This window comes from Silurus aristotelis, assembly GCF_946808225.1.
Source record: "Silurus aristotelis genome assembly, chromosome: 4".
NCBI lineage: Eukaryota > Metazoa > Chordata > Actinopteri > Siluriformes > Siluridae > Silurus > Silurus aristotelis.
In genome coordinates, this window is record NC_139577.1 from 8,240,107 (window position 1) to 8,258,250 (window position 18,144).

General features: G+C 41.9%; 1 protein-coding gene and 1 long non-coding RNA gene across 4 annotated transcripts in view; one reads left to right on the forward strand and one right to left on the reverse strand.

The window, feature by feature from the left end:
• The window catches only part of LOC310725175 (uncharacterized protein), a 24,706-nt gene extending 7,420 nt beyond the window's left edge, over window positions 1-17,286 (forward strand). Inside the window, exons 1-8 of one of the 2 annotated variants that reach the window (XM_083539870.1) lie at window positions 2,078-2,173; window positions 2,466-2,708; window positions 11,862-11,990; window positions 12,101-12,144; window positions 12,393-12,534; window positions 12,695-12,805; window positions 12,918-16,246; window positions 16,345-17,286. In XM_083539870.1, the coding sequence (XP_083395996.1) occupies window positions 2,474-2,708; window positions 11,862-11,990; window positions 12,101-12,144; window positions 12,393-12,534; window positions 12,695-12,805; window positions 12,918-16,222 (3,966 nt within the window). In that variant the 5' untranslated portion in view covers window positions 2,078-2,173; window positions 2,466-2,473 and the 3' untranslated portion in view covers window positions 16,223-16,246; window positions 16,345-17,286. Of the gene's footprint in view, window positions 1-2,077; window positions 2,174-2,465; window positions 2,709-11,861; window positions 11,991-12,100; window positions 12,145-12,392; window positions 12,535-12,694; window positions 12,806-12,917; window positions 16,247-16,344 lie in introns of those variants that run through there. The other variant, XM_083539869.1, reaches the window with a different exon arrangement.
• On the reverse strand, window positions 2,546-3,747 carry LOC310725312. 2 transcript variants are annotated; one of them, XR_014533304.1, is made up of 4 exons: window positions 3,733-3,747; window positions 3,386-3,454; window positions 2,855-3,351; window positions 2,546-2,742 (listed from the first exon to the last, which is right to left on the reverse strand). It is a non-coding gene; the product is annotated as an uncharacterized lncRNA (long non-coding RNA). The 2 variants fall into 2 exon arrangements; XR_014533305.1 differs by having other exon boundaries at window positions 2,546-2,762; window positions 2,837-3,351.
• Window positions 17,287-18,144: the final 858 nt, after the last annotated feature.

Below are 18,144 nucleotides of genomic sequence, written 5' to 3' on the forward strand. Positions count from 1 at the left end.
CTTATCCTCCCTTATTGTCTGTGCTGAAATAAGTATTAATAGAAAAAAAGAACCCATTTAACGTACCTTTTTGCTTTTTTTAACCGACACACTGCAGCAAGATGCCATTTTAGAGGAAATGAATTTCTATTCCCTTCAAAGCACCTACCTGATGCTAATGGTAATTCTTTTTGGCTTCAACTTTCAAACCTGTACCTCAGGTCTTTGTGAGGGATTTCAGTTAGCATCAGTTAAGATCAGTTAGCATCCAACACTGAACTGATTTAAAGAAATGAATACCCAAAGTCAAACAATGATGATGATGATGATGATGATGATGATGATGATGATAAGCTAAAATGTCACCTCATTCTTAGTGAACATAGCCAAGCAGTTCACCGTGAGAGGAAATGAAGTTTTACACTACACAATGTGTGTGTAAGTGTTTGGGTGTGTGGTCTCAAGCTCACTCTTGGTCAGTGAAAAACAGAAGGGAAGAAAATTAAATTCTTTACTGTACTTAAGTAGCATTTTTATCAAGTATCTGTACTTTAAAAGTATTTCCATTTGGGGAGACTTTTTCTGCAACTTCACTGCAAGTTAAATATCTGCCTTTTAACTCAACTACAGTTTGTGAAATCAGTTGTTTATGAGCAAATAAAAACGTAACTGGTCAAGCACAGAGCAAGTCACCAACCAGAGTAAAGTGCGTGAACTGTTTTGACCTTGTTTTGATTGGCGCTTGTTGGTATCTACTTATCACCAACATACAGTTCAGCGTCAGTTTAACAGCAAGCAGAACATTTAGAGAGGAAAAATTGATGGAAGAAACTCCAGACTCGAACTCGGCACATCACCCGTGGTCTTATTTGCCCTTTTTTAAGAAGTTAAAAAGAAGGTTTTGGGCTCATGATCCTTTTATTAGATCTCAATCAGTTCATTCTATTAATATACTGGTGTGCTAAGATTAACAATAGAGTCTTTTTTCGCATAAACTGAGTTGATTAAACAACAGTCTGGTGACAAAAAATGATAATAGGAACATTATAGCCATAATAAATGATAGGAGTTTGGATACTTAAGTACATTTGAAGGCAAATACATTTGTACTTTTACTCAAGTGAAAGTATAAAGGGAGCACATTTACTTTTACTGGAGTCATATTTTAGTGTATCTCTACTTTAACTTAACTACATGCTTTGTGCATTTCATCCCCCACTGTTTTTGGTGAGGTTTTACCTCAGCCACTGTAACACCCTATACTTCCACTCACTTCATTTCTTGTTCTCCACATTTGATTGTGTTCAGCTGTGTTAACACGGTAGCCTAGCATGCTAGTTATTCTAGCTTGTATATATTGGGCTGCAGGTTTCCAAAAACCAAAGGCGTAACTCAACAATACAACATTGTTTGATGTTTTTTGTTGGCTTCTATAATTTAGTATTTGTGTGTATGTGTGTATGAGAGTCATAACCTGTACACCCCCATACCCCCCCCCCCACACACACACACACCCACACACACACACACACACACACACACACACACACACACACACACACACACACACACACACCTCCAGGAAATGCAGGAGCTTTCGCACTGAAGTGATATCACTGACTGAGAGTACATAATGTACTGTGTGTGTGGGTAAATGTGTGTGTGAGTGTGATCATAACCTGTACTGCATTCTCAAGTTCACGGTCTTTTGTGGTAGACCATAGTCACTGTGTGTGTGTGTGAGTGTGTGAGTGTGTGTGTGTGTTGACTGTTTTTTAATCCTCCTGCTCTAGCTGGGTACCTTTCCACACCCTTTTCCCAAACATCTCTCTCTCTATCTCTCTTTCTCTTTCTCTCTCTCTCTCTCTCTAGCTCTCTCTCTCTCTCTCTCTCTCTCTCTCTCTCTCTCTCTCTCTCTCTCTCTCTCTCTCTCTCTCTCTCTCTCTCTCTTTTTCTCTCTCTCTCTCTCTTTCTCTCTCTCTCTTTGTGTTAAAGAATATAACTCTAATGCATGAAAATGTGTTAGGGCATGCTAATGTCTGTTTATTAAGTGTGTGTGTGTGTGTGTGTGTGTGTGTGTGTGTGTGTGTGTGTGTGTGTGGAGTAAAGGGTGGAGTGTGTGACTGTGTGCTCAGGAATGAAGGGAGAGGTTCCCTGCAGCTGCATGTCCTAAATCACACTCTATGATAAAAAGGTACAGTAGATCCTCCACCCGTTACCGCGCTGCTGCTACAGACTTTACATACACACAGTTTGTTTTTTGAGGTTTGGGACACGACTGCAGGACGCACGTCTCTTATGCTAACTGTGAAAGCTTTTGTTGTGGCCACTGAATGCTCGACTAGCCAGTAAACACCACTCGCTCCTGTGAACCAGCTGTTGCTATGAAACACCTTATGACCAATCACAATCCAGAATTAACTGTGGTGTTTCTTATTACTGATCGGTGGATGCATAGTTTAATTGTTAACATTTTCCTCCACTAGGTGGCGTGATGTCGAGTGGGCGTGAGTCAGTGGGCGATCTGGTTCCCCGGGACGTGATGGAGGTTTTTAACCAGGAACGACAGAGTAGGCGGGGCAAAAGATCCCGTAGACGGAACACCATTGGCCGCGCGTTCAGCTGGTTTAAGAGCCGGCGCAGAAAAACTCATCGTCTGAACAAAGACAACATCAACCTGCTCACACCTGGATTACCTGTACCAATCTCACTGCCTTCAACCAACACAGGTAAACACCTGTACCCGACACCTGTACCCGACACCTGTACCCTAGACCTGTACCCTAGACCTGTACCCTAGACCTGTACCCTACACCTGTACCAACACCTGTACCAACACCTGTACCAACACCTGTACCAACACCTGTACCAACACCTGTAGCTAACAGCAGAAACACACATGAAACCACATTATTAAGACCCCCTACACCTGTACTTACTGCACACCAACACCTGTACTTACCTACACATCCTACCACATGACGAGACTCCCACACCTATACTTACTGCACCTTAACACCAACACCTGTACTTAATAAACACACACCAAACCACATCTCCGAGACCCCCTCCCTCTGTACTCACTGTAGCCGATCAGACTGTAGACTGTATCTTTACAGATAAACACCTGAAAGCTGGATAATACACACAAACAAAAATAGCACACAAACATGCCTGTTCAAATACCTCTCACTCCACCCAATAGTACATACCTCACCTACACCCAACAGAGGTAACACCTGCCCAGATGCTTTTAATTAATTACAAGACTAGTTGCACACATGAAACAGGTACACATGTTTATGCTTTTACCATGAGAAGTTTTGTGTACAAATGGTCAAGTATTTTAATTAGCTTTTAACTGGAGTTTACCTGTGTTAGATGTTTAAAGGGAGGTGGAGTTTACCTGTGTTAGATGTTTAAAGGGGAGGTGGAGTTTACCCGTGTTAGATGTTTAAAAGGAGGTGGAGTTTACCTGTGTTAGATGTTTAAAGGGGGGTGGAGTTTACCTGTGTTAGATGTTTAAAGGGGGGTGGAGTTTTTCCCCGTGCTTAATGTTTAAATGGGAGGTGGAGTTTACCTGTGTTAGATGTTTGAAGGGGAGGTGGAGTTAACCTGTGTTAGATGTTTAAGGGGAGGTGGAGTTAAACTGTGTTAGATGTTTAAAGGGAAGGTGAAGTTTACCCGTGTTAGATGTTTAAAGGGAGGTGGAGTTTACCTGTGTTAGATGTGTGGAGGGGAAGTGGAGTTTACCTGTGTTAGATGTTTAAAGGGGAGGTGGAGTTTACCCGTGTTCGATGTTTAAAGAGGAGGTGGAGTTTACCTGTGTTCGATGTTTAAAGGGGAAGTGGAGTTTACCTGTGTTCGATGTTTAAAGGGGAGGTGGAGTTTACCTGTGTTAGATGTTTAAAGGGGAGGTGGAGTTTACCTGTGTTAGATGTTTAAAGGGGAGGTGGAGTTTACCTGTGTTAGATGTTTAAAGGGGAGGTGGAGTTTACCTGTGTTAGATGTTTAAAGGTGAGGTGGAGTTTACCCGTGTTCGATGTTTAAAGAGGAGGTGGAGTTTACCTGTGTTCGATGTTTAAAAGGGAAGTGGAGTTTACCTGTGTTCGATGTTTAAAGGGGAAGTGGAGTTTACCTGTGTTCGATGTTTAAAGGGAAGGTGGAGTTTACCTGTGTTAGATGTTTAAAGGGGAGGTGGAGTTTACCTGTGTTAGATGTTTAAAGGGGAGGTGGAGTTTACCCGTGTTAGATGTTTAAAGGGGAGGTGGAGTTTACCTGTGTTCGATGTTTAAAGGGGAGGTGGAGTTTACCTGTGTTCGATGTTTAAAGGGGAGGTGAAGTTTACCTGTGTTAGGTGTTTAAAGGGGAGGTGAAGTTTACCCGTGTTAGGTGTTTAAAGGGGAGGTGGAGTTTACCCGTGATAGATGTTTAAAGTAGAGGTTGAGCTTATTCTTGTATGTGGAGGAGGAGCTCCTGTATTGTGGCGATCACATCATCTCTGTTAGCTGGATGGTATCGAAGAACAGGTGTTGCTGGTGTGGGTGCTGTGAGGTGATGAAGTGGTTTAGGGTCTTTCTACACTGTGGAATGTGTAAAGTCAAAGGTGCTGAGTGACACCTGGTCCATGCAGTAAGTGCAGAAGTCATTTGAAATAGAATTCTATATTTTTATTTGTATACAGTACATTCCAAAAGTCCCTCCGCAGAGACCGATTTAGTACGTGGAAATTTCAAGCAGCTTTTCCAAAGGCAAGAAAACCACATCGCGATACTGTGCAAGATTTAATAAATAAATACACCAGTGAGAATAATTAAGTTTCATTAAACAAATAGTTTCCTATAACCTATTCTACACCGCCTGTGATGAGAAACTCATCACAGTTTTGAACGCATTGTATTTGTATTACAATTACAAGAATATGGCAATTAAATTAACTATTTGGGTTTAGTTTTCACCAATATTCTTGTATGTAATTTCAGAAATAAAAATGTAAATTTTTCTTAAAGTTCATTAAGAAAATCTCTTCAATTAATTATTGCTCTTTAATAAAGAAAAAGTACTTCTTATCCGATTAATGATTTATCAATAGAAAAATTGTTAGAACATTCTATTCTAAAATAATTGATAGCAGCAGCCCTAATGTGGATAAAGATTCGGAAAAGATTTCACCAAGCTGCTCCTGTGAAATTGATCATAGATCACAGATCATGGAAAGTGAAACTTCAATCTGTCACAGGGTTGTTGGTTTTATTCATGCATACTAAATATATTTACTATTAAAAGCTCCTTTCTTTTCACATTTGTTATTTATGGCCTTATCATAATGAGCTTTTATATTAACTTATTGAGAGAAAACCGGCGTGCAGGAGAGTAAAAATGTCCTGAACTTCTCTACTGTTGATTGTAAGAACTTTCTGGACTGTGGTGTTTTCTGGAATGTGGTGTTTTCTGGAAAGCTCATTCTCTTGTCCTTGTAAGATCCTGAACTGTTATCGCAGTACTGCTGTGATGTTTCAGGCTGTTAAACTGCTCCGTTCTGTTGCACTGCAGAAAGCTAACCTGGAATGTAGTGGAACGTTGGTCTGTTGTGCTGTGTATGCAGCTCTGGCCTTGGGGTTTTTGGAACACCCTCTTTGCATCTAAGAAGTTCGGATGGTTGAGTGTGAAGTGTCATTTTGTTCTGGAACCCTGAGCAGGTACCTTCAGGATGTGTGAAGTGCCGATGAGAGATCAGAGCAGGAAAACCCGGCACACAGGAACCGTAACATAGAGAACACATGAACCGCATTTAAGTGTTTGTCACCACGGCACAGTCTCACAGACACACAGCGACTGCATTCAGATATAACACACACACACGTGCGCGTGCACTTTTCACCGCACGAGCGGGAATGCTGGTTTCTGTTTGTTTAAACACCCAGACAACAGAACGTTCTGGTTTGTGATTTCCCACAATGCCCTGCGGCATGTTTGCTTTCTGTGGGTGTCACTTGAACAGTGTGACTCATCACTGTGACCTTCGACCCCTCCAGGATTCTCTCTCTCTCTCTCTCTCTCTCTCTCTCTCTCTCTCACACACACACACACACACACACACACACACACACACACACACACACACACACACACAAAACCTGCCACAAGCTAGACTTGTGCACCGAGTTTGTAGCGTCTGATAGGTATTTCCATTCGTATTCAAACAAATTGTCACTTTTCGATTCTGTTATTTTATATCAGCAAGGTTAGTAAAATCCCACTATCACTAAGCCCAACACACACACACATTTGTAAGGCAGTGTGTGAGCAAAAGGGTGTTAACGTGTTCCTGCGGCTTTGCCGAGACGTGACTCTCCCGAATGGGAATGTAAACCTTGAGAGGTTATAAGGAATTTCTCCTTGAACTCTGTGTGTGTGTGTGTGTGTGTGTGTGTGTGTGTGTGTGTGTGTGTGTGTGTGTGTGTGCCTTATCACCTCATTGCTGTAACACTGGTAGCTTTTAGAAGAACAACGCCTTAAAATCTGTCTTAAATAGCTTCATGCAGAAGGCCCAAAATCTGTCTGCACTACCACACACACATAAACACACACACACACACACACACACACACGTACACAGCCACACCCAACCCTGCACATACACAAACATACAGTTGCATACATAGCTTCAAGAACAAACTGCACCGTCTCTAATCAGGACTATAATGATTCATACCAATAAAGCACTAAGCTTAGATTACTGGAGGTATATGCGTGTGTGTGTGTGTGTGTGTGTGTGTGTGTGTGTGTGTGTGTGTGTGTGTGTGTGTGTGTGTGTGTGTGCTGCAGAAAGGGCTTTGATGTTTGTGCATTAGTGTACAGACTGTATAATATTTAAAAACCCACCAAGAACTTGAGCTTGATTGTGATTGCAAATGCACACACACGCCAAGTTCTTCTGGGTTCTACCTCTGCTCTAAGTCCAGCACAGAACCTGTGTGTGTGTGTGTGTGTGTGTGTGTGTGTGTGTGTGTGTGTGTGTGTGTGTGTGTGTGTGTGTGTGTGTGTGTGTGTGTGTGTGTGTGTGTGTCTGTCTGTCTGTCTGTCTGTCTGCCTGCCTGCCTGCCTGCTCTACTCTGTTCGTATAAGGCTTGTGGTTTAGGGATCAGGGTAACTGAGCCGTTGTGATCTGGAACCCTCGGCTGATTGTTTCGAGAGAATTTTGTGCTGATTTGTCAAAGATGCACTCTAGAACACTGATCTGTCATGTTCTAGAGTCACAGGCTGTTGTGTTTTGGGGTTAGTTTTTGTGGTTCTAAAGGGCCACAGTCTAGCATTAAAGCATTCTAGTTTGTGTTCCACAACTGAGCTGTTGTCCTTTTGCACTTATCTTGTTGCAGTCCAGAGCCCTCCAGAACGATGACCTGTTGTTTCCTGCAAAACTGTTATTTAGTTTTTCTAAGGACTAGAAGTAGGGTTCTAGAATTTGTTATTGCATTTCAGAAGGCTCAAGTGGTTAGGTGTAACGGTGCTGTAGAATCCTGTTCATTCTGGATTGATGATGCTTGGTGCTGGGAAATGATCTGGAAAAAAGACATGTGAAACAAAGAGAGAGTAGAAGTGTGTGTAAACAGTAAACTCAGACAGGCTCAATGCAGTTCCATGCAGTTATATCACACAGATCAGCATCGGATCTACCCAAGTGATCTAGGGTTCTAATCATCTCCGAGATCTGCACAGGCAGTGACATAATGTACAGGAACACAGTTGGTTCTGTAGTGTTTCAGGTTTATCTCCAGAACTCATACATGCAGCACAGACTGTACACTGTATATCTACTGTTCTAGAACCAGGCACCTCCTAGAACCCTGGTTCTTTTTTGTTTGTTCCGTTGTTCACAGCAGAGCACTGTGAGAGCCTCGAGCTATGTTGCAATGTGTGTAATGTAAATAAGGGCGCAACATGTTCTGCTCAAACACAGCCACGGAAATCAAACACAGTACTTTTCAGAAGTTCTACGATGAAGCAAACGTGTGTGAGAGATGTCTGTACACAGAGTTTTATAATTTATAAGCCACACCTACAGTACAGCTCCTAATCCTATCTGCTTAGAGCTGGTTACAATACACTTATTGGGGTGCAGGTAGAGGGGTGCCAAAACTTTGTGCAAAGTAACAGACGGGCAGTCGGTCATTGTCTCCATACAGTGTGTTTCTGGTTAGATTTTAACACCCTGCTTGTTATTAATGAGTGTGATTAGTAGTGTGCACTACTAGTGTATGTAGTGAACAAGGTCTGTGAGCAACAACCAGTTCTTTACTGTGTGTGTGCAGGAGAGAGTGCTGACGTTAATCTAAGAGTGACGCAATCACTTATTGACGAATTGGTTTTTTAATCACTGAGTGCTCAGCTGTGTCTGTTTGATGTTCAGGCCTGAGAGTCACAGCATGTCAATGATCAGCCAGAGCACGCACACACACACACACACACACACACACACACACACACACACACACACACACACACATGTCCAGCGTCCTGTGTTTGACTTTTGACTTTATTAATCTCCATCCTGTAAAACAGAAATCCCTTCCTTTAGGAAATAAGCGCTGCAGTGTGAACAAAAGGCGATCTCAGGTGGAATATAAACATGTTGACGGTGTGATGGTGTGAGCGTGGTGTTGCGTGTCTCGCTCTAGTTCAAACTCATTTGTTTTCCCTAAACACTGCCCAAGGAAGCTATAATATGCAAAAGAAAAAGCCTGTAAGGGAAGATCTGGTCTGTGTGTGTGTGTGTGTGTGTGTGTGTGTGTGTGTGTGTGTGAGTTTACATGCAGACTATGTTTCAATGTGTGTGGGTGTGTGTTATTCCAAAGTTTCACACACACACACACATTCCCACACACACATTCCCACACAGACTAAGTGTGAAGTCGGAAAACCAGTTCCATAATCCACAGCACACACTCTGACTCCAAAACCACAACACACACTTTAGCTCTCGGCTAACATCACCATCAAGAAAGAGAATCAGGTACATAAGAACCCTCGCATTGCTAAGTGGATTCTTTGAGTCTTTTTTGAATCCAGAGCGTGTCCAGATTTAGCAGCGTGACCAGAGCCTTCGGGTCATGGTGAGCATGGCTGAGCTGTACGTTTCACTTTGAATCCGTTCTTTGTTTAGGTAAGGGGAAATTCCATGGAGCGTCCGTCAAGCCGCTGTGAATTACATATTAGTACACAAAAATCAATAAATAATTATTAATAAAGTTTTAAAGTAAATATTAACACAACTCATCACTAAGAAACTATATTCAGTTTAAAAATGTATCAAGGCTTTTGTGTGTGTGTGTGTGTGTGTGTGTGTGTGTGTGTGTGTGTGTGTGTGTGTGTGTGTGTGTGTGTGTGTGTGTCTGTGTCTGTGTGTCTGTGTGTCTGTGTGTGTGTGTTACTCTCTCTATAACTGTATCTCTGTGTCCCGGCTCACTCTGTCTCACTGTATCTCTGTGTTACATTGTGCCTCTGTTTCTCTCTATCTGTATTTATCTCCAATTACACACTCACACACACACACACACACACACACACACACACACACACACAAAATTCAGTGAGTCAGTGTGTGTGGTGGGGAGGTATCTATTTAGAATCACTGTCTTTTTACAGTGTATCTGTACTGCAGTGAAGCTCTGTGTTGTTTCACACTTGATCACTGACACTGGACTATTTCCTGCTCCAGGTGTCTGCAAGTCTGCGCACGTTCAGATTGTTTTCTTTTTCCTGCAAATGTTCCTCAGAAGCTGTTTCTTATAGGGGCTGTGTGTGTGTGTGTGTGTGTGTGTGTGTGTGTGTGTGTGTGTGTGTGTGTGTGTGTGTGTGTGTGTGTGTGTGTATATGTGTCCATCCATGACCTAGCAGACATTACAATCTCTTAAGATCTCTCTCACACACACACACACACACACACACACACACACACACACACACACACACACACACACACACACACACACACACACACACACATAGATATGCATTCCTGTGAACTGTCAGACCTCAAATCATGACATCATTCACCATGACATCATTCACTGTGGGTCTAATCCAGTGTCTGATCTCTGAGAGTGGTCAATCTGTTTCAGCTGCATGCACTCATTAACACATGGTTAAGAGTGATGAATGAACATCTCCAGAGGCCTGGTACAGCTCAGAATCAAGCCTGAATCCTGTTTCACTTTTATACATGTTAGTTCCCTGCTATTCATTTCCTCTGCGTTCCTCTTTATCTCTGGATCAGCAAACACCTGGAGCCTGAGTGGAGAGAGGGCGAGTCAGGACAAAATGGAGTTTGTGCAACATGTGTGTTCATGCTCACCCGAACAGAGAGTGAGAAAAGTGAGACTAAGAGGGAGACATGTACAGAGGGAGAGATACATGAGGATAGAGAGAGCGAGAGAGAGGATAGAGACACACATAGTGAGCGAGAGAGAGAGAGAGAGAGAGAGAGACATGGAGACAGAAAATAAAGAACAGCAGAGACACAAGGCAGAGAGAGCATTGTGATGTTCTGTGAAACAGGAAAAGAGAGACACACTGAAAGGGAGAAAGAAATACAGAATGACAGAGAGAGAGAGAAACAGAGAGAGGGAAGCAAACAGACAGACAGAGAGAGAGAGAGAGAGAGAGAGAGAGAGAGAGAGAGAGACAGTCAGCTAGATACAGACAGACACAGAGAGACAGACAGACAGAGAGATATAGGGAGAGACAGAGAGAGATATAGGGAGGGAGAGACAGACAGACAGAGAGAGATATAGGAAGAGAAAGAGAGACAGACAGACAGACAGACAGACAGACAGACAGACAGACAGAGAGATATAGGAAGCGAAAGAGAGACCGAGAGAGATATAGGGAGAGAAAGAGAGACAGACAGACAGTGAGAGATATAGGGAGAGTCAGAGAGAGACAGAGAGAGAGAGAGAGAGAGAGAGCGAGAGAGCGAGAGAGAGAGAGAGAGAGAGAGAGAGAATAAGACATATTGTGGGTGTTCATGTCGGTTTTTTCTTGAATGAGTGTGGGGCTCTGTGATGGTTTTTCCTGGATGAGGAACAGCCCCAAGCATAAATTAAGGAGAAACCAGATCAATATTTTTGGGTCATGTTTCCTAAGATTCTGAGTGATTGTTATTAATCTGTAAAGAGAACGCTGATATTTAGTTGGAAAAGTGTAAATCTATGTAAGATTTCACTTTTAACTTGACCAAACTGCTCTTATAGCTGCTTCTAGGTGCTGAGTCACTTCCTGTTTATTAAGAAACATGTATAAAATGAGTAACTGAAGTATGCTGACAGTGTCGGTGTCTGAAGTGTTTAAATGTTGCTCCTTCTCTTACACCACATTGTAAAACAGTGCTTGTGCTTTATATTGGTCAGGCAGGAGATGATGAATCACTTTCAATCCCCTTTAAACTATCGGCTGTGTCTGAAACGTTGTGCAACAGGATTTTTAAACGTGCTGCGATTCAGTTGCGCCCTTTAGTGGTGGTTAAACTCTATTTTTTCTACAAGCAGAAATAACTTAACAAAACTTTTTCCACCTGTAAGGTATACGTTTATTTCAAATAATACAAATGTTATATTTATTTGGTAATGGACTTAATGGTTAACAGCTGATTGTTTTTAATGATATGTGTAGTGGAAACCGTTGATTTTCTGTGATGCATATAATACTGAGTACTACATTAATGCTAATGATCTAGCTGAGATAAATCAGTTATTAAACGTTCATAAATACTTATTAATTTGTTTGTGATTAAGAATATTTTTTACCATAGAGAAAATGTTTTTAATACTCCTTCCCTTCTTTTTCCCTCTTCCTGTCTGTCTCTTTCTCTGTATACCATAAAGTGGTAGGTGAGACATCATGTCCTTTACAGCACTTCCAAAAGAATGTGTTTATTGAGGGAAATCAACCAAAATACGTACAGGATTTGCACACAGAGGCTGAGGAGGGTCGGAAACTCCTGCAACAAGATGGTATGTCCTCATGAAGTGCTGTAGGCAACATGGAACTGCTGAAATATATTGACTATACTGCACTACAATCTGCCTTTTAATTTTAGATAATATTTTTTTCCATTCTCCAGAAAACATGATTGGTGTGGACTTTCAGGATGACCAGAGCATCATTGTAAGTATCTTACTGGCAGGTTGACACACACACACACACACACACACACACACACACACACACACACACACACACACACACACACACACACACATATATATATATATATATATATATATATATATATATATATATATATATATATATATATATATATATATATATCAGATGAAATTTGTGTATAAAAACATCACCATTCGTTAGTTTTAAGAGTTTTCCTTACGTGGACAACATTCTTTTCCATGCAGTCAACAGTGACTGCTCGCACGGACGACGATATGAGCTTCAGCGAACTGAGAATGTCAGAGTCTGAGAGTACAGCTGCTGATACGATCTCCACACGTTCCATCACTTCCTACCAGTCTTCACGTTCTGGACTCACACGGCAAGGTACAACCTTGTGTACAAGATTGACTTCATTTCATTCTAGTTTATAATGCCAAGGAGGGTATGTATGGGAAAGTCAAACAAAGCTAAGCTAAATTTGACCTAGAATAATCTTAATCCAGTATAATGGTGTAATTTAACCATTGTGTAACCTTGTATGCAGGCTCCACCTTCAGGCCACTGAAAGAGGACAAGAAACATGGCAAGAGTAAATCAAGGGGGAAAAAGATGGGTATGTTCAAAGGAATACCAAGACATGTACAGAAAGAACTGGGTATGTTTTTTAATTAAGCAAAAAACTTTACAAATAAAAATAGTTTAAATTCACAAAGTAATATTTTTTTTAGCCTTATTAATATATATTGTGGATCATTTCCCAAATAAAGGGCTTGACCGAGCTGCTTGGACAGCATCCCAATTCACTGATGCTCAGCTATCCAACGGAGGCGTAAGCATTTCTACAGTCATTCCCACTCTGGATAGCATATCTGTTGCCTCAGTCCCAGATGGAGTAATAATGCACCAGCAGAGCATGACCAGTCTTCAGATGGACAATAAACCACAGCTCCCTCTACAGGACGAGCAGCATGATGATCTCACTCTCCTTTGGCAGATCCATTCGTTTGATTCACAGAGGCCGAATTCACTAGCTGTTCCCTGGATGACCACGTCTGGCAACTTAGTCTCTAACCAGGTCATGTATGTCTCCCCTGAGGCCACATACATGTCCAAGATCATCCCAAATGCGATACTTCCTCCATCTGTGGACGTGGTTGAACTAAGCCGCAACAGAAGTCGCAGCAGCGTTCGCATGGTGAGTAAGAGCAGCCTGGTATCGGCCAGTCCAGCTCCATCAAGAGCCTCATCCCGGGCATCCTCAAGGATGTCCTCACGGGCTCCATCACTGATGTCCTCAAGGGTCTCTTCTCGGGCTTCCACCTATCGGACTGCTACCCTCTCTGAGTGCTCTGGCTGGAGTCACTCATCATCATCAGATACACTGGTCTCTGATTCCTCCACCATTTCTAGCAGCAGCACTCCTCGAGTGGCCAGCAGGACAAGTGAGGCAGAGGACACAGATGGACCTTTTGTGGCCAGAAATTATCCTGGTGCCCAAAAAATCTCCTTTAAGCCTGTGCAGTTGAATGGTAACATCCAACAAGAGCAAGCTTGCAAGTCAGGATCCACAGATCCTATTAATCGCAGCCTATCAGTGATGAAAAAGAGCAAGAAACCACCGCCTCCACCAAGTCGTTCGTACTCGCTGCATTCACGTATACATGCACGGACAATTGCTGAGAAAAAATCTATGGAAAATGCGTCTCCGAAAGTCGAATCGCCCTACAGCACCTATACAAGTCAGAATGGCAACACCTCAGTTAAAGAGAACTTGACAAGCCAAAGAGCAGTGTTAGCAGAACTACAGTTAAAGAATGGCCAGATCCATGCAGGCAACATACCCTATTCATTCCCTAAAGGAGAGAGACAAAGGAATAATCTCAAGCATTTTCTACCTTCTATTAATAGTTTAACTGCTAATGGTATGGTTGCTTCACCAGCTGTGAAGACTCTTATGGTGCTCCTTGATGTCCCAGATCCTCCCAAAATTCTAGCTCCACCTCCACCTCCGCCTGAGACATGGGCACACAATCAGCAAACCTTTGAACTACTGTGCGGACGTGGACCAGTGAACTTTGAGCGTTGGGCCCAAAAGAGAGGTCTGAAGGTTACAGTTCCAGTCCAGTTGGTTCAAGGGAAAATACCTGCCACAAATCAAGCAAGAAATGTAATGAAGGACAATATAGCGGCACCTCAACAATATATGACTACTCCTACAAAAATATCTGTTGGGGTTCAACCACCTCATGGGACGTTTCTGACTTTACCTGGACTTACCCATGTATGTCACTCCCCATCTCCTTCCCCACCTCCTGAACATATACCTCCTCTGCCCCCAACAGACCCAGTTATTCCTTTAAAAGAAGATTCTGCCCAGTTTCAAGAACCTATTGATGAGGTCATATTTCCACCTCCACACCCTTTGTTCCCACCACCCCCACCTCCAACAATGGTCCCCCACCCACATCTACCAGGTGGGCAGGATGGAACAGACCTTCCCATGCCACCTTCTCTAAGATTTTTATTAAATGTGCCCCCAGTATCACAGGATGCAAAGCCTTCAGCATTAGAGGAAGCTGCATCTTCTCTGGCTCAGAAAATCCCACCTCCTCCAGCATTCGCCCCTGCTCCACCAATGATCCCACCTTCTCCACCAGCAATGCAACCTCCTGTAGTGACAGTCCCATCACTTCCAACATCAAAAACTCCTCCTCCAACAGTAGTCCCTCCTCCACCACCAGTAATCCCTACACCTCCTCCACCAGTAATCCCTACTGCTCCACCACTGATCTCTTCTTCTCCTAAGGGATTCCCAACTTCTCCAAAGCAAACCCCTCCGGACGTATCCTTAAAACAAGGTCAGATCACAACCAAACCCTTTTATGTTCTTCCACCACCACCCTTACCCACAGATCTTAAGAAAGAAGTTAAAGCCATCACAGCTGACAAACAGGAAAAAAATCCATCTCCACCAACCTCCCACACCATTACAACCACAGAGGAGAGTCCTACTCCAATGATTACACCGTCCTTGTTACAGAATGTTCGTCTCAGGTCAATAAGGTCCCACGTGAACCAGACAGAAGCTCCTAGTGGACTTCCAAAGAAAATGCATCAGACCAATCAAGAGGCACCCCAAAAGCCAATTAGAAGGTCTTTAATTTTCATTACACCAGAGGTTCCCTCGCAATCAGCTCCAGATCAAAAGGATAACACACTACCCGCTAACACTGTACAGGAGAATGAGGGCACTAGTTTGTCATCAGACATCCAACCCAAAGCTGAAACAAAGGTACTCTTGTCTGGAACTGATAACCAGGTTCCACCAGACGTAATACCGGAACCCATCAGCCTAGTCAGCATTAGGGACCAAAAACCTCAAGAAGTGAGCAGTGCAACCATCAGTGAACCTGTGTCTGCAGATCCTGAAACAAAGATCGAAGTGCAGGACATCCAAAATGCACCACCTGAATCATCAACTATTGTAACCCCTGCTGAACCAAAAAATAAACCGACTGACAATGACATGAAAGAAAATCAAAATGACTCCTGTGAAACAAAAGACAAGGTTCAACCAGAGGAAGATGTTAAAAATCCAAAGCCCCAAACTTTAATACCCAATTGTCCTAAGTTAAATCCTGCTCAAAAATTAGCTCCACCTAGCGTTCCTTCTTCCATGTGCCTCCAGGAGGTTATTAGGCGGAAAACTGCTGCCATGTCGTCCCCAGACAACCAATCAAAGCGCCTGAGTCTACTGCATTCCCCTCCTCTGTCTGCAGGGCCCATCTCGCCCACGTCCACAGCAAACTTCATCTTCTCTAAAAACCCAAAGAAGGTGATGATAGAAAAACCTCCTTCATCTCCAGAGTCCAAATTAGATCTGAGAAAGACCCTGGTGCACGAGTTGAATTCTCTGTCTCAAACATCCAGACCTGCTGCTGATCTCCGGAATGCAAAAGCTAAAGTCCCTCCTCCGGTTGCCAGGAAACCCAGTACTAAGAGTGAAAACATTACCCATAATTCTTCAGAGAGTCACGTGGACACTGAGCATGTGCAAACTGCTGGTCAGTGAGCACAGCCAGAGGGGGAAAAAAAGGTATGGTCTGGTGGCTTTTGTTTTCATCCATAAATCACATTTAAAACACATAAAAAATTCATTTTTTACTCAGGTTTATCATCTGTGTTCTCTGGCAGGTGACCGACGATTCAATGACTGGGATCTGAAATTTCTTGCGCACTTTCCTGCGTGTGTCTGTGTGTGTGTGTGTGTGTGTGTGTCTGTGTGTGTGTGTGTGTGTGTGTATATTTGTTTACCAGGAAACTGAAGTGACAAGGCTCTCTGAGAGAAAGCTTATTGAATGGTAAAGTGCAGAAAACAACGATGAGGCGGGGGAAGGAGGAAAGTGTAAAATGATAAAGAGGAAGAAATATAGGTATGGATAGAATTAATAGAGGAAGTAAAACTGATAAGAAAAGAAAAGGACATCGAGAAAGGAACAAACACGTTGGATTTCTGTATTTGTAATACAGCAGAAAAGCTTTTAGGTTTGTTTTTGGGTTTTTTGTTTTTTTGCAGAAGGTGTTGGTCTTTCAGACATTAAGAGAATTTCTGATGTATATAATTTCCAATGTACAGATTTAACTTTCTGCCCAGAACAAATTTAAACAGGTCTATTGACTGGACCTTCTTTAATTATGTTTGATTTTTAATATATGATATTTCTTTGTGCACTACTATCCTGTATTTGGGGAAATCACTGAATTAGGACCTCTATCATTTCCTGAATTACTGCTGTATTATTAAAAACATTTTTGTCTAACTTATTGTTTAGAAAAGAGTGATCCGATGTTCGCCTGAACGCTAGCTTCATCTCTGGTCCAGTCTCGTTTAACTGCTTATCTTTTGCTTTATTGTCCTTGTGATGATTTGAGTTGATAAGTATATCAAATATATTTACAGGAAGCAGTATAGCATGTTTGATGTTACCATTAATAACAGGCATTGTTACGTAGCCTGAAATCGCTTTTGTTGAAAGAACAGTATGGTAAGCACCTTATAATCACCACTGACCTACACACTGGATTATAAACAGGTCTTTCTTCAAAATGATCAAATATTAAACACATGCTGAGGCATGCATTTGTCTGTCTGTTTGTATGAACATGTATACAACACTGCGGCTAAATTCTGCATTGTGATTGGTCAGAAAGTAGTCATTAATTCTCTATGTTCATCTAATATGGTTTTATATATATATATATATATATATATATATATATATATATATATATATATATATATATATATATATATATATATATATATAATTTATTTTTTTTTTTATTTTTTTTTTTTTTTACATTTTTTTTTTTTTTTTACCTTTAAAGCCACCAAACGACCCCCTAAAACCTGGAAATATGAAATATTTAAATTTTTCAATCTCACTGAAAATAATTTATCGTGCTGTTCTATGTAAGTGCCAGTCAATCTGCATTGAGCAGTGAATTTGGAAAGTTCTTTGTATAAATGGAGAAGGCACGGCTACGACACACTTCCAGGATCATCTCTGCTTATAAAGACAAGCTTATGGTTATTTGAAATAATTCTGTTCCTGAGCACTGCCAAAACCAAAACGAATACACACAAGAAATATGACCAGACATATTTCTTTACAGCATTATATTAATTTCGGAAAAAAATGGGGTTAGAGCATTAAAGCTTGTGTACAACACAAAACCCTGCTTCTAAAAACTCTACCCGCATCTATATCACTGTGACATCACATCACTTCATGAGCTGCTGTGTTCATGAGCTACTGGATGGATCGAGGAGTGTTAGAGCGAAAAAACGCTGTTGTTTAAGATTATAGCCACATGACGGCGCTGTGGGGCTGCTGATCTGCTGTGTCAACTCGGAACAAGATTTCCGGCCACACCACAGTAATTTGCCATGATCTACAATTTCTATTCATTCACATACATGTCATAATTTTT